This window comes from Bubalus bubalis, chromosome 3, assembly GCF_019923935.1.
Source record: "Bubalus bubalis isolate 160015118507 breed Murrah chromosome 3, NDDB_SH_1, whole genome shotgun sequence".
NCBI lineage: Eukaryota > Metazoa > Chordata > Mammalia > Artiodactyla > Bovidae > Bubalus > Bubalus bubalis.
Window position 1 is genome coordinate 18200943 of NC_059159.1, and position 16315 is coordinate 18217257.

Consider the following 16315-nt stretch of genomic DNA (forward strand, 5'->3'; position numbering starts at 1 on the left):
GGGTGTCACCCCAGGACACGGTGAGGAGTTAGAGAAACCAGGTTCTTAGCCAAGAGACCTTGGGTTGGGTGTGTTCTGCTCATGCAAGACATGGGACAGGCTGATCCCTCCCAGGAAGAAGGGGGAAGTGTAAACACACTAGGGTTCCTAGGGGTTGGGAGGGGTGAGACCCAGTGGGTGCCGCTGCCCTAGATTTCCACCCAGCCACTACCGCTATCTCCACCAAGACACCCTCAGACCCCTCTCTGGGCCTCCACCCTCCACGCCCTGGTTCTCAGGCACCCCTAGTGGCATTCAGTGTCAGACTCGGCCAATCGGAGCAAAGGCCAAAAAAAAAAAAAAAAAAAGCAAGCAGGGCAATCAAGTCCTACACAGGCATTACCCTTGACTTTTGGATTTTCCAGGGGTCTGAATTATTCACACAGCTCCTCCCCGTCTCTTCCTAACAGAGAACGTGGACTGGGGCCTGGGCCTCACCCCAAAAGCCCAACCCCCCATCCATAGACACTTAAGGGGAAAGACAGAATGGTGTCCCCCCATTCAGGCTGGCTGGGGTCCAGGGATCCACCACTAACTCAGGCTCCCCCGATGGCCCCTTCTCCCCCTTCCAACTCTGTTCCACCCTGTTCACTTTGTGCAGCCATGGGTTTGGGGAAAGGGAAGCCCGTGGAGAGGTAGGGTACTAGGGGCCTAGCCTGTGTGAGGTATCCTCCCCCTCCCCGCCTCCCTTTCCCAGAATCAAGCAAGGTGGATAGATCAGAGCCCACCCCCACCCCACAGCTCCTCCAATCACTCCTAGGCTTTCTCCTGGGAGGGGGCAGCAGCCAAGATTTCCAGGAACTGTTAGGAGGGGCCATGCAGAGGATCTGGCAAGTAGGGCCTCACGGCAGGCCAGGGGAGGGGAAGTGATGTCAAGGAGGTGGAGGGGACGGCCACCGGCCTACATGGCTCTGCTGCCTGCAGCACCCTCGGGCCCCCACCCTCAGACCTGCAGTGCCAGTCTGCTCAGACTTGGAAGTGCCTCTGGGGAAAAGCACGGCCTTATTTGCCTGTCACCCAGGGTCTGGAGAGGGAGCTGACAGCAGACAGGCCACCAGGCAATTAGTTAGAGAAGGGAGCCTGGGACAGGGCTGAGGTAGGGAGAGGGAAGTGAGAATGAGGGGCCTTTGGCTCTCCCTTCTTCCACCAAGTCTTAGGGTACCCTGACTTAGCTCTGGATCCCCCACCCACCAACTGCCTCCAGGTTCAGTCTGAGCTGGTAGTTTCCTCTCCGGTTGCCTAGTCCCCAAGGCCCCCCAATTCCCTGGAGCAGGTGACAGTGCAGATGGGGGGCTTTCAGACTTTTGCTCCACCCCAAGCCAGAGCGACCAACCCATCCTGACCCCGCCCTTCCTAACCTGAATCCCTCCAGTGGGTGCGAGGGGAGGCCCAAGATCAGGACCCACAGACAAGCACTCCCTGACACAGAAGGAGGGAGAAACACAGCCAGCCCCTCTGCATGACCTGACAACCCAGGTCCCAGCAGCTCAGACACCAGCAGATCAGGACCCCAAACACAAGCAGATGCTCCAGACCTGCACCCGGCAGCTGGGCCTGCGTGCAGAGGGAGAGGAGGTGCCCCCGGGACCCCACAGCACCGTGGCGCTCCCAACTTCCTCACAGGACATTTTTTTTGGACCTTTAGACCCATAAGCTCTGGGGGAGGGGGTGTTTTGGGAGGGAGTCTGGGCGATCGCAGAAGAAAGTTTTGGGGGGAGAGTGCTAAGTCACTCTGAAAGAAACCACTGTCACTCCCACCCCCCCGCCCTGGAGGGGCCGCCGGGGATCTCCAAGCGGTACCTGAGCCCCCGGGGGCGGGGACGCCTGATGAGCCCCTGTTACCCCACGCCCGAGCCGCGCGCACCGCGGGTCATACTCACCAGGACCCGGTTAAACCTCTCCTCCAGCTCTCCGGCCGCGGGCATGGGCTGCTTGGGCGCCGCGGGCTGCTTGGGGGCCAACGCGGCGGGGCTCGCGGGCTGCTCCGCGCTGCCGGCCGCGTTCCCCATGGTGGTCCCCACCCAGTCGGCCAGGCGCCTCCAGCCTCGGAAATCCAGCTTTCCCGGGGAGGGCGGTCAAGGCTCCTGGCCTGGGGGGGCAAAATGGGCAGCGGCTCTCGGCGGCGGCGGGGGCTCGGCGACGCGGGCGCTCGGATCAGCGGCGCGCAGGGACCGGGGCGCTGCGTCCCATCGGGGCGGCCCCGTCCGAGGAGCCAGGCAGCGAGCTGCGGGGTTGGGGGAGGAAGTCAGGCTGCAAGCCGCCGGGGCCAGAGGGCTGGGCCGGGGGCAGGAAGCTGCGGCGCGGGCTCCCCCCTCGGCGATCTTCTAACTTCTGCTGTCTCTCCCGGTGCGCGCAAACCGCATTTCGGCGCCGCCGCTACGCACCCAGCCCCAGGGGGGCGGGCTGGAGGGAGGGGGCGGGCGCCGGGCGCCTGCCGGGGGTCCGCCGCAGCCATCGCGCTGCAGAGAGGGGGCTACCGACCCGCTTCACCTGCCGCAGAGGGGGCGGCGGGCGCCTCTTCACCTGCCGGAGCGGGAGCGACAGAAGCGAGGCAGAGGCGGCGGCGCGCTCGGCGGCGCCTCCGGGTCCTAGAACCGCAGGCTCCTGCTAGCTCGGAACCGGGGGTACCTGCGGGGTCTGGGTGAAGGGGGTCACAGCACGGGGGACGAAGGGGGCAATCCTCGGAGTTGAGGACCGCCAGCACCTACGTGGGCGGCTTGGAAACCCATGACGCGGCGGCGCTGGGGCGCAAGGGCTGCGTCCTTCTCTCTGGTTCCCGCCGAGGAAGGTGGGAACCCCCTTCCAGGCCCCCCACCCCTTGTTTCTCTCCTTCTCTGTTTAGCCCAGGACCGAGCTGAAGACCAGAGGGAACCATCTGCAAATAAGAACCCCAAAGCAGGTGTGGGGGGCGCAGATCCAGGCCAGTGGAGACCCCCGCGACCTGTTCCACTCTGGACAGACTCTGCGCCCGTGCCAATATCCTCAGGGCTTTTAGAATGGAGGTGCCCGTGGAAAAAGGCAGGCAGGCAGAGTCTGGAGACCATCAAGGCGGTCTCAAGGAGAAGCGCAGGGTTGGGGAACAGGAGGATTAAGGCCAGCATCCACGCTGGGAAAGAAGCAGGCACTGCGGAGAGGGGGGCGGAAATCTTGACGCTGTCACCTCCAGGGATCTAACTAAAGTGGCCTCTCACTCACCTTGGCGAATGAGAGACTCTGAAGTCTGGCAATTACAGCAGTACTTCCAGAGGTCTTCTTTCCGTCATCCTGACAATGACCAGGGAAGGTAGGTATTGATATCCTCATTTTAGAGGGGGAAATTGAGGCTCAATGTGACTTGCCCAAGGGCCCACAGTTAATAAAGAGCAGAAACAGGCCTCCTTTCTGTCCACCTGCAAAATCTCCAGTGCCTTGGCCTGGCCTCCTACCGGCCCTCTCATTCAGGATGGACCAGAGGATAAGAGAGTGTTCGGAGGTGGAGGGTAGAACCCCAGGTCTGGGCACAATCTCCAGCCTGAATGTGAGGCTTTTCTCTTTCAGGGGTTCCTCCTTCTCCCCGTCTAATTTGTGGGGATCCTCAGTGGGTCCTTCCTTGCACTGTCAAGGCATTGAGGACCGAGGACCCACTAATGAACCCTGGCTTTTCTCTAGGCCAGGCAGGAGCCATATATGTCCCCTCCCCTAGAGCTTCCTCTTCCTTCTGCCCTCCTTCTCAGATTCAGAACCACTGAAGTTTAAGCAGGAGCTGGAAAATTTATCTAATCTTAAGGAAGGCCCTGGAATGAACCAGCCCCTTCCCCCAGGCTGACTCGATTTAAACCTCTCTTCTGCCAAGGTCACAAGCACCTCTGGTGGGTGAGAGATGTGATCACTTATTTCATGTCCCAGCCAGGGACCCATAAGGTCGGACAAAACAAGATATTCCTTGGGCGTGTTAAGAAGGTGACACTGCGCCCACTGCCCTCCGCTCCAACCAGAGCAAACCACAGTCTTGCCCTTGGGTCCTTGCCCTTGAGATTACCTAGGACCTCTCTTTTTCTTTTCTTCTTCCTTCCTTCCTCTCTTTATTTCACTCTGTCTCTCTATTTAAAGAATATAGTCCCCGATGTCTTCAGTGGCTCTCTTTCCATTTAACAAGTCTTTACTTAGCACTAGCTCTGTGCTGGGGACCGTGCTCACTCCTGAAGGTTCTGAGGCTGATGAGAAGAGTCTCTGTCCTCAGGCTGCTCACAGCCTAGCAAGGGAGGAACACACTGTCAACACATCTGGGAGAGTGGCTTGTGGGAGCTGTTTCCCGTAGCTGGAAATCCCATCAGGGTGGGGAGCCTCTAATGTAATAGTTGCCAGCCTGCGCTCTCAATCCCTAGGAGTGGTCAGGTCATTGCCAACCACTGCCCACCCAAGGCCTAATGGAAATAAGCCTGGGCTAAGCAGGACTTCTGGTGTGGAAAATGATCAGCCCAACAAACCTATATTAGCTCTCTCTCATGCTGATCAGAACTGTAAGGTGCCAAAAAAAAAAATTTTTTTTTAATCAATTGTTACCTAATACATTTGGTTTGCTTGGCAGGAAGTATCTTTCCTATGCGGTCCACAGAGGAGGAAATCCTAGAAAGGATGCTTGAAGTTTAGGACCAAAGCTTTGGTGGGTCTGTGCTTCCCCCTGCTGGGCACAGGAGGTATGACAGCCAAGACAGGGTGAGGCCTCCAGTGGTGATGGAGATGGAGTCACAGCATGGATGACATTTCTAAATTATTGTCGCCTTGTCACCTCCAATGGAATGATTGTGCAGCCTTTGGGCACACTTGGAGCTCAGGTGACTGAGCAGGTTTCCCCAGGAATCTCCTCCCTCCCCATCCCTGCTCACCATTACTCAGTTGGTGCCTCATTTTTTCTAAGGTGATACATGTGCACAGTTTAAAAGAAAAGCAGGTTTAATGTGTCTTTCCAGAGATACTTTGGATATTTACAAGCAATGCATGTGTGTGTGTGTGTGATAGCACACATTTCACACTGTTTGACACCTTGTTATTTTCACTTAATAACATTTCTGCCTTTGGAACTTCCCTGGTGATTCAGTGGTAAAGAACGTGCCTGCCAACACAGCAGACACGGGTTCGATCCCTGGTCCAAAAGGATCCCACATGCAACTAAGTCCAAGCGCACCACAACTGCAGAGCCTACCCTCTAGAGCCTAGGAGTCCCAACTACTGAATCCATGTGCAGCAACTACTGACTCCTGCATACCCTCCATCCCGCCCATGCTGTGCAATAAGATAGTAGCCCCCACTCATAGCAACTAGAGAAAATGTGCCTGCAGCAACAAAGACCTACCACAGCCAAAAATGAAAAGATAAAATTATTTTTAAATAATAATTATTTTAAAAATAAATAAATAAATAATAATTATTATTTTAATTAATTAATATTATAAAAATAATTATTTAATTATTATTTATTTCTGCCTCTACAAAAGCTACCTAGGCTTTCGGCACACAGAATGTGTCACAATTTATTTCACTCTTCTCTTCCTAATGGTATTTAGCTTGTGTCAGCCTTTTGTTACTATAAACAATGGTGCCTATAGGCAAACATCTTTGGTACATATATTTATTTGCACTTATGTGTGTATCTGTAAGACACATTTATAAATATGACATTGCAGGGTCAGAGGTTATATGCTTTTAAATGTCAGATAGATTTTCACTGAAATTTGGATAGATTTGAAATTGCCTTTCAAAAAGTCTGCACCAATTTGCAACCTCCAACAAGGAGTGAGATCACCTGTTTCAACCATCCTAACTAACAGGATATTTTCAGGCCTTTGGGATTAGTTTTGCGGGGTTTTTTTTTAATATTTGTTTATTTGACTGCACCAGGTCTTAGTTGCAGCACGTGGGACCTTTAGTCATGGCATGGGAACACTTAGCGGCAACATGTGGGTTCTAATTCCCTGACCAGGGATCAAACCTGGGCCCCATACACTGGGACCATGGACTCTTAGCCACTGGACCACCAAGGAAGTCCCAGCCTTTTGGTTTTTGATGAAGCCTCTTTGAAAGTCTTTGTGACAAAGCAGGTGATGATCTTTCTCTTTCTTTAAGGCAGAGACTGTCTCTTCTGGCCCGGTCTCCCCATCACAGGACTTAAATATTAAATGAAAGAAAATAAGACTGCATTTTGGTAGACCTAGAGAGGGGAGTCGGAGAAGGCAATGGCACCCCACTCCAGTACTCTTGCTTGCAAAATCCCATGGATGGAGGAGCCTGGTGGGCTGCAGTCCATGGGGTCGCTAAGAGTCGGACACGACTGAGCGACTTCACTTTCACTTCTCTCTTTCACGCATTGGAGAAGGAAATGGCAACCCACTCCAGTGTTCTTGCCTGGAGAATCCCAGGGACGGGGGAGCCTGGTGGGCTGCCGTCTATGGGGTCGCACAGAGTCGGACATGACTGAAGCGACTTAGCAGCAGCAGCAGCAGCAGAGAGGGGAGTAGAGGGTTAGGGTTAAGCATGAACCCTGTCCTTAAGGGTCACTCTTGTTTCCAGGCCCTGGTCAAGCCTCTGCCTCAAACCCAAAAGCCGTCCTCTTGAGAATTCCCTGGCAGTGGGAAGAGTTAAGAGTCTGTGCTTCCATTGCAGGGGGGCATGGGTTCAATCCCTGGTTGGGGAACCAAGATCCCAAAAGCCAGGCAACTTGGCCAAAAAGCAAAAGCTTTCCTCTTGCAAGCACCTCCCAGATTTTAAGATCTGATATTGAAGCATTTCCTAGGCAGCTCTCACTCAGCTCTCTTATATCCCAGGGATGGGCCTCATCATCCCTGGGCTGCCTAAAGGAAATAAGCCAGATGTTCAGCAATTGAGGATCAGTTAAACCAGCAATCCAATAGAACTTTCTGTGATGGTGGACATGTCCCTGTGCTGTCCAATACAGTAGCTACTAACTACATGTCACCACTAAGTATTTGAAATGTGCAACTGAGAAAATAAATTGCAAAAACAAGTAAATTAAATTTAAATTTTTAAAAAGAAAAGAAATTTCACTGTTCTCTCTTCCCCCCTCCCTCCCACAACACCGACAGCTTGTAGGATCTTGGTTCAAAAACCAGGGACCGGGGATTGAATTTGTACTCTCCACTGTGAAAGTTGCTTGGAGTCCTAACCACTGGACCACCAGGGAATTCCCAGAAATGAATATCAAATTTCACTTCACTGCAATTAAGTTCAGTGTAAATAGCCACATGTAGCTACTTTACTGAATGATGAAGGGTTAAATAAACGTATAAAGGTATATCCCCGTGACAGGAAACTATGCCACTATAAAAAAAAAAAGAGAGAATGCCAGGTACTGATATGGAAAGATCTCCAGGATATATTTTGAAGCAAAAATATGGTGCAGAACAGTATATATAGTATGCTAACTTTTGTATAAGAAAGGGAGGTGAGAAGAAGAATAAATGTTTACATTTGCTTGAATTTACATAGGGAACATAATAAAAGTGGTGACCTGTAAGATTCTGGGGAAACAGAGTGGATAAGGCAGAGGTGGGAGCAGGACTTTTCAATCCATTTCTTTTTTTTTAATTTTTATTTTCTTTATTTTTGACTGTACTGGGTCTTCGTTGCTGCGTTGGCTTTTCTCTAGTTCTGGCGAGTGGGGCCTATTCTTCCTTGGGATGTGTGGTCTTCTCATTGTGGTGGCTTCTCTTGTTGGAGAACACCGGCTCCAGAGCACAGGTTCAATAATTGTGGTTCATGGGCTTGGTTGCTCCGCAGTATGTAGGATCTCCCCAGACCAGGGAGTTTAACCCGTGTCTCCTGCATTAGCAGGCAGATTCTTTACCACTGAGCCACCACAATGCATTTCTTCCTATACGATTTTGATTTTTAAACCATATGCATTTATTACATCTTCACGAAGTTCAAGTAAATAAAAGCAAGTTGCTCGTTATCTAACTAAGGATGGGCTGCTCTATCCCTCTTGTCGTGTTCAAAACTGGCTGTGACTCAGATTCAGAATCTCAGGAGAGGTGGGATCAGGGATCTGTGTCTTTTAGGATCCACCAGGCAACAACTGTGGCTCAGTGGTAGAGAATCTACCTGCCAATGCAGAAGACTCGGGTTCAATCCCTGGGTCAGGAAGATCCCCTGGAGGAGGAAGTGACAACCCACTCCAATATTCTTGCCTGGGAAATCCAATGGACGGAGGAGCCTGGCGGGCTACAGTCCATGGGGTTGCGAAGAGTCAGACGCGACTGAGCAAGCAACTCAACAGCAACAAAGGCAGCTGTCAGCAGCCACTGAACTATCTTTGTCAGCGCCTGCAGTGAGGAGGGGAGGCCAAGCACCAGGCACATGTCCCTTCCCTGGAGACTGCAGTGGTCACGATGTCTTCCGAGCACCAGCACGATGGCAGATGCAGGGGCAGGCGATTCCATGTGCCATTCAAAACTGAACAGCAGCCCTGCAAGGCAGACCTCTTTCTTTTCTGTGCTCTCTGAGCACAGTGTTCTCCTGAGTAACTGATTTACCCAAGGTCACAGAACTGGTAATGTCAGAGCTAAGATCTGAAACTGTCAGAAATCCCTGAGCCTGTTTTCTGGTCTTGAAAATCAGTGATAGGATTTCATAGAACTATTTTGAATATTAATTAAAATTTCAAGTAAAGGGATAACATAGACCTTTTAAATTTTTTTATTTATTTGTTTTAAATTTTTTTCTGTGCTGGCTCTTCATTGCTGCACGTGGGCCTTCTAGAGTTGCAGCAATCGGGGGCTACTCTTGGTGTGGGGGCTTCTCAGTGCAGTGGCTTCTCTTGTTGCAGAGCACTGGCTTTAGGGTGTGAGGGCTCGGTAGTTGTGGTGCCCTGGCTCAGTTGTGCCACGGCATGTAGAATCTTCCCGGACCAGGGATCAAGCGCATGTCCCCTGCATTGGCAGATGGACTCTTAATCCTTGGACCACCAGGGAAGTCCAACATAGACTTTTATTTCCAGCAATAGGGTGGATTATATGTCCAGAGAAACCTTCCTCATATAAAACAACTAGAAATGCTAGATAAAAGATAACTCTGCGTGTGTGTGTATGTTATTTTCAGTGCAAGGCTGAGCTGGCAAGAAAAGAAAAATCCCCAAAAGGCACAAATTGAAAAAGGAACAAGACAAAACCTGGGGTCTCATAAGGTAGGAGACTGGATCAGAGATGATCATCTGCCCCTTGCAAGAAGTCAAGGGTGCTGCAAAGGTGACATTCTTGGATAAACTTGATTTTAACAAATCCACCCTGCTGAGAGAGATGGACATGTGCTTGCCTCAATTTATCAAGACAATATAACCATTCTACAGTTGTATGCACATAATAATATAGCTTCAAATGCTGAAGCTGAAACTCCAATTCTTTGGCCACCTGATTCGAAGAGCTGACTCATTGGAAAAGACCCTGATGCTGGGAAAGATTGAGGGCAGGAGGAGAAGGGGATGACAGAGGATGAGAAGGTTGGATGGCATCACCGACGCAATGGACATGAGTTTGAGTAGGCTCTGGGAATTGGTGATGGACAGGGAAGCCTGGCCTGCTGCAGTCCATGGGGTCGCAAAGAGTCAGACACGACTGAGGGACTGAACTGAACTGAACTGAAAATCATAAAGCAGAAAATAGAGGGATAGACAAGTCCATCAGTGTAAAGGGAGATTCAAATTACTTCCCTTTAGTATTGGTAGTTTTGGAGTAGGCAATGGCAACCTACTCCAGTATTCTTGCCTGGGAAATCCCATGGACACAGGAGCCTGGTGGGCTACAGTCCATGGGGTCTCAAAGAGTCAGACATGACTGAGTGACTAAATACAGCACACAGCATTGGTAGTTAAAGCAGATAAAACATTCAGTAAAGATGTACAAGGTTTGAATAATACAATTGACTGGTTCAATCTAATTGAATATTTTGAATACTCCAGTTGACTACTGGAGAACACACTATTGCTTTCAGTCACACATTTACAAAAGTGACCACATATCAGACCATAAGGCAAGTCTCCACCAGTTCAAAAAAAGCCATTCAGACTTCATTATCTGACAACAATATAATTCAATTGGGAATTGAATCAATTGGGAATTCCCTGGCCATCCAGTGGTTAGGATTCCCCACTTCCATTGCAGGGGTCCTAATTCCTAGTTGGGGAACTAAGATCCCACAAACCACAGCAACCTTAAAAAAAAAAAGGAAATCAGTAATCAAAAGCAACATAAATAGAAAGACCGCTCCATGCAATTGAAAATGTTAAAATGCACTTCTAAATAGTTCATGGGTTGAGAACTCATAAAAGAAATTAGAAAATATCTAGGATTTCCTCCGTGGTCCAGTGGTTAAGAAGTCACCTGTCAATGCAGTCCAGTGGTTAAGAAGTCACACCACTGCATCGTGTGGGTTCAGTCCCTGGTCAGGGAAGACTCCATGTGCCTGGAGGGCAACTAAGCCCATGCGCCCACAACTACAGCAAGAGAAACAAACCACCACAGCGCGAAGCCCGCACACCGCGACAAAGAGTAGACCCCACACGCCACAGAGAAAACCCTCACGCAGCAACAAAGATTCAGTGCAGCCAAAAATAAATAAATAAATAAATGTCAAAGGAAATTAGAGAATATCTAGAATAGAATACCAAAAATATTAGGTATAAAGTTCTTAGCACATAATTCCCTAAAAATGGAAGTGAGGAGGAGGAGGAGGATGAAGAGGCAGCAGTAGGTTGTGGGGCAGCGGGATGGTGTCTTGACTTGGCCATAGTCAGTCATGAGGTCAAAGGCGGAGGGGCAAATGGTGAAGGGCTGAGTTTGAAGGTAACCGCTGAGTCTGGGAAGGAAGGACCCAAAGGATGTTACAAACAATGACCCTGTGAGTTGGGGATTACTCTGGTGCCATTTTCCTAATGAGACCCCCGAGTCTGCTATCCACATAGGAGCCCAAGTCACCTAGTCAGAAAATGGCACCGCCAGGATACAGACCAAGTTGGCCCTTTCACTTCCATGGCACCCCTGAAGGGGCAGCTGAGCCGGGCGGGGATGAGCTTTTTGGTTAACGATAAATCTTAATCTCAGATCAAGCGTCTTAATCTCAGCAACGGTCTGCCAAGGTGGCATTTGCTCGCCTCTCAAGCTCCGGTGTGTCTGGCTGAGCGGACAGGCCACAAACCACAACCGTCACCATCACAGATCTGTCTGCCTGTCGATTAGTAGGTCTCAACCAGCTCTGCTAGCCCATCCGGAAGTGAAAAACGTGGTCTTTCATGCAGGGCCCTGAAGTCCACACAAACTAGGAAGGGTGAGCCCCCATCCAACCAGCGGCCAAATAAAGTGGGGCACACGGGTGCCCAGTGGCTTCCCAGGTGGCTCAGCGGTAAAGAATCTGCCTGCCAAAGCAGGAGACACAAGAGACACAGTTTCAATCCCTGGGTCGGGAAGTATCCTAGAGTAGGAAATGACAACCCAATCCAGTATTCTTGCCTGGGAAATCCCATGGACACAGGAGCCTGGTGGGCTACAGTCCATGGGGTTGCAGAGTCAGATATGACTGAGAACACAAGCATACAGGTGCCCAGAGAGGAGAGGGCAGGCTAGTGGAGCAACCAGGAGCACCCAAACACACCCTCCAGGCTAGAGGTCACCTCACCTATGATGGGGAACAAAGCCTTGTGCCTGGCACACAGTCAGCGTTTAATGAACGCTGATTTAAGGGACATTTATGGAAGACCTGTTGAATACAGGCACTGTGTCTGTGAAACGGTTTCATTTAGTTTAGTTTGATCCTCATTGTAACACACAAAGGTTGGTGTTATTATCCCCATCTTTTTTTTACAGATGAAGGGAGTGGGGCTCAGAGAGATTATGTGACTTGTTCAAAGTTAAAAAAAGAAAAGTGGTAGAGCAGAGACCCAGGTCTGGGAGCCCAGCTCTCCCTACCATGTCCCCCAACCCAGGGACAGCTTGTTTTCACAGAGGTCTTCCTCTCGGCCAGCCAACCACTGTGATGAAAGTCAAGATCAGGGCAAGGCCTTGGGCAAGCAGCTGAATCGCTTTACTTGATAACAATCTCTGGTGAGTCAATAGCCTGCCAGGAACAGGGGAAGAGAGAAGATTTAGACCCAGCCTGACCCAGAAGAGCTCACAGCTGGGTGCTGAGGGGGCATGGGAGGAGGTTCTGTGTGCCTCAGGGGCCACGAAAGAAAAAACTAACCGCAGCCCCACTCCTGACACTTGTGGGTTCAGGACAAGCAGAAGGGGGCGACAGAGGATGAGATGGTTGGATGGCATCACTGACATGATGATCATCATGACACATGAGTCTGAGCAAACTCTGGGAGATAGTGAAGGACAGGGAAGTCTGGCGTGCTGCAGTCCATGGGGTCGCAAAGAGTCAGACACAACTGAGCGACTGAACAACAACAAAATATTCAACTGTTACAAGGCAAGCCAACTCAGATAAATATATTCTATCTTCTTACCCTTGTAACTGTACCTTAAAGAGAACCAGGAAAGCCAGGTATAAAAATAAATCCTCAGGGAACTTCTCTGGTGGTCTGGTGGTTAAGACTCTGCACTGCCGATGCAGTGGGTGTGGGTTTGATCCCTGGTCAGGGAACTTAGATCCTACATGCCACACAGCATGGCCAAAAGAAAAAAATCCTAAAATTCTCAGACTACAGCTCTGCTCTAGTAAACCCCTGGCTCTTTCCTGCACTAAAAGGAGTCACAATCTTACATACACAAACACACGGCCCAGGCTGTATAGCCAAGCCCCTTCCACATCCACACTGACACCCTTCCAAGCAGCCTTACCCACCTCTGCACCTAGAGCTGTGCAGGAGAATAAAACCTTAGGAGAATAAACCTGAGGATGGCCTGTGTAGGCCTTGGAAGCAGCTTTGGGACCCTGTGAGCAGGGAACCAGCAATACCAGGTCCCTAAGACATGGTGAAAAACAGCTGTGAAAAGAAGAGAAGCGAAAAGCAAAGGAGAAAAGGAAAGATATAAACATCTGAATGCAGAGTTCCAAAGAACAGCAAGAAGAGATAAGAAAGCCTTCCTCAGCAATCAATGCAAAGAAATAGAGGAAAACAACAGAATGGGAAAGACTAGAGATCTCTTCAAGAAAATTAGAGATATCAAGGGAACACTTCATGCAAAGATGGGCTCGATAAAGGACAGAAATGGTATGGACCTAACAGAAGCAGAAGATATTAAGAAGAGGTGGCAAGAATACACAGAAGAACTGTACAAAAAAGATCATCACGATCCAGATAATCACAATGGTGTGATCACTCACCCAGAGCCAGACATCCTGGAATGTGAAGTCAAGTGGGCCTTAGAAAGCATCACTATGAACAAAGCTAGTAGAGGTGATGGAATTCCAGTTGAGCTATTTCAAACCCTGAAAGATGATGCTGTGAAAGTGCTGCACTCAATATGCCAGCAAATTTAGAAAACTCAGCAGTGGCCACAGGACTGGAAAAGGTCAGTTTTCATTCCAATCCCAAAGAAAGGCAATGCCAAAAAATGCTCAAACTACCACACAATTGCACTCACCTCACATGCTAGTAAAGTAATGCTCAAAATTCTCCAAGCCAGGCTTCAGCAATATGTGAACCAAGAACTTCCTGACATTCAAGCTGGTTTTAAAAAAGGCAGAGGAACCAGAGATCAAATTGCCAACATCCATTGGATCATGGAAAAATCAAGGGAGTTCCAGAAAAACATCTATTTCTGCTTTATTGACTATGCCAAAGCCTTTGACTGTGTGGATCACAATCAACTGTGGAAAATTCTGAAAGAGATGGGAATACCAGACCACCTGATCTGCCTCTTGAGAAATCTGTATGCAGGTCAGGAAGCAAGTCAGAACTACGCATGGAACAACAGACTGGTTCCAAATAGGAAAAGGAGTACGTCAAGGCTGTATATTGTCACCCTGCTTATTTAACTTATATGCAGAGTACATCATGAGAAATGCTGGGCTGGAAGAAGCACAAGCTGGAATCAAGATTGCCAGGAGAAATATCAATAACCTCAGATATGCAGATGACACCACCCTTATGGCAGAAAGTGAAGAGGAACGAAAAAGCCTCTTGATGAAAGTGAAAGAGGAGAGTGAAAAAGTTGGCTTAAAGCTCAACATTCAGAAAACGAAGACCATGGCATCCGGTCCTATCACTTCATGGGAAATAGATGGGGAAACAGTGGAAACAGTGTCAGACTTTATTTTTTGGGGCTCCAAAATCACTGCAGATGGTGACTGCAGCCATGAAATTAAAAGATGCTTACTCCTTGGAAGGAAAGTTATGACCAACCTAAATAGCATATTCAAAAGCAGAGACATTACTTTGCCAACAAAGATCCATCCAGTCAAGGCTATGGTTTTTCCTGTGGTCATGTATGGACGTGAGAGTTGGACTGTGAAGAAGGCTGAGCGCTGAAGAATTGATGCTTTTGAACTGTGGTGTTGGAGAAGACTCTTGAGAGTCCCTTGGACTGCAAGGAGATCCAACCAGTCCATTCCGAAGGAGATCAGCCCTGGGTGTTCTTTGGAAGGAATGATGCTAAAGCTGAAACTCCAGTACTTTGGCCACCTCATGCGAAGAGTTGACTCATTGGAAAAGACTCTGATGCTGGGAGGGATTGGGGGCAAGAGGAGAAGGGGACGACAGAGGATGAGATGGCTGGATGGCATCACTGACTCGATGGACGTGAGTCTGAGTGAACTCCGGGAGTTGGTGATGGACAGGGAGGCCTGGCGTGCTGCGATTCATGGGGTTGCAAAGAGTCGGACACGACTGAGCAACTGAACTGAACTGGACTGAGGACATGGTCTAGCCCTAGGCTATCCAATATAGTAGCCACTAGCCACACATAGTGCGTAGCCACACTATATGCATTTTGAGTTAAATGATTTAAAAGTAAATGAAATACCTCAGGCCCACTGAGCCACAAATCAGTCAAGTGAGCCACAGTCAAGTGCCCCGCCCCATGTGGCTGGTGGCCACCGCACTGGACAGCACAGATAGAGGATATACTTCTATTACCGCAGACAGTTCTACTGGATGGCACTGGTCTAGATGGTGAGGCAGGTCTCCCAGTGGGCTCCTCAACCTGGGGGGAGTCATAGAGCTGGAGGCGCCAGAGATGCACCCCTCTTCCCAGATATAAAGGTAGGTAGAACAGCCTAAGGATGTCAGGAAGTCCTCACAAAAAGGGTCTCATTTGAACACCAGACCAAATTAGTGGGAAAAGGTGGAGAAAGGAATGTGAGTGGCCATTCATGTGCATATGCAAAGGCCCAGTGGCCACCGGAATGGGGGGTGGGGGACTAGATGGGGGAGGGGGGGAATCTGGAAGGATCCACAGGCCCAACCCTCAAAGTACTAGAGGACACGATAGGGACAGAGTAAAGGACCAAAGTAGGTAATTAACCAGTTAATCGCACTAGGGGATTAGAAGTAGAAAAAGTATAGGAGACCCCTGTAAGTTAATGATTACTCAAGAAAGCAGGTTTGCTTAACCACAAAACCAAGCCAGCTCGCTTAGCAACAAAACCATGCAACAGAAGCACAAGACCTGCCCCCAAACAATAAAACAACGGTAGCCTGAGACCCACATCCTGCCCAGTGAGCTCAGAAAGTTAATGATCTCTAGGACATACTCTCCACACACATGAAAAACAATAATTTGTGGACTTAACTAGACCAAGAAGGGACAAGAAAATTCCACTGTTCAACCTGGAGGAGAAGCTGATGATGGAAGCATGACGTCTACCCAAGAAAGACAAAGAAGGTCTTCTCCCCTGGCCCCCACTTTTCCTTTGGTTATAAAACTGTAGCCCAATAAGTTCTCGGGGCTCGGCACCCCCTCACCCACCTGCTTGTAAACCTCATAAGCATCCTATTCCAATGAATCACCTCTTATTTATCACTTTGCCTCTCACTGAATTCTTTTCTGCACTGAGACATAAAGAACTGTGGTACTGGAGCTCTTCAGAGCCCCAAAACAACACCTCACTGTTTCAGATATACTAGGCTTCCCTGGTGGCTCAGACGGTAAAGCATCTGCCTGCAATGCGGGAGACCCGGGTTCGATTCCTGGGTCAGGAAGATCCCTGGAGAAGGAAATGGCAATCCACTCCAGCACTCTTGCCTGGAAAATCCCATGGACGGAGGAGCCTGATAGGCTACAGTCCATGGGGTTGCAAAGAGTCAGACACGACTGAGCATCATACTAAGGATATGACACTTGAG

General features: G+C 49.6%; 2 protein-coding genes across 6 annotated transcripts in view; one reads left to right on the forward strand and one right to left on the reverse strand.

Annotated features, from left to right (window-relative positions):
* FMNL1 (formin like 1) overlaps window positions 1-2290 on the reverse strand; it is a 26419-nt gene extending 24129 nt beyond the window's left edge. The window contains exon 1 of one of the 4 annotated variants that reach the window (XM_025279933.3): window positions 1920-2290. In XM_025279933.3, coding sequence (XP_025135718.1) covers window positions 1920-2048 — 129 coding nt within the window. In that variant the 5' untranslated portion in view covers window positions 2049-2290. The remainder of the gene's footprint in view (window positions 1-1919) is intronic. The other 3 variants (XM_025279936.3, XM_025279932.3, XM_025279934.3) reach the window with 3 other exon arrangements.
* Window positions 2142-8915, forward strand: LOC123332574 (translation initiation factor IF-2). Of its 2 annotated transcripts, XR_006549414.2 has the most exons (3): window positions 2142-2663; window positions 2882-3322; window positions 8094-8915. XR_006549414.2 is itself a non-coding variant. In XM_044938872.2 (2 exons), the coding sequence occupies exons 1-2, from the start codon at window positions 2142-2144 to the stop codon at window positions 3032-3034; spliced, it is 675 nt and encodes a 224-aa protein (XP_044794807.2). In that variant the 3' UTR covers window positions 3035-4121. The 2 variants fall into 2 exon arrangements, 1 of the variants encoding a protein (XP_044794807.2); XM_044938872.2 differs by lacking the exon at window positions 8094-8915 and having other exon boundaries at window positions 2882-4121.
* Window positions 8916-16315: the final 7400 nt, after the last annotated feature.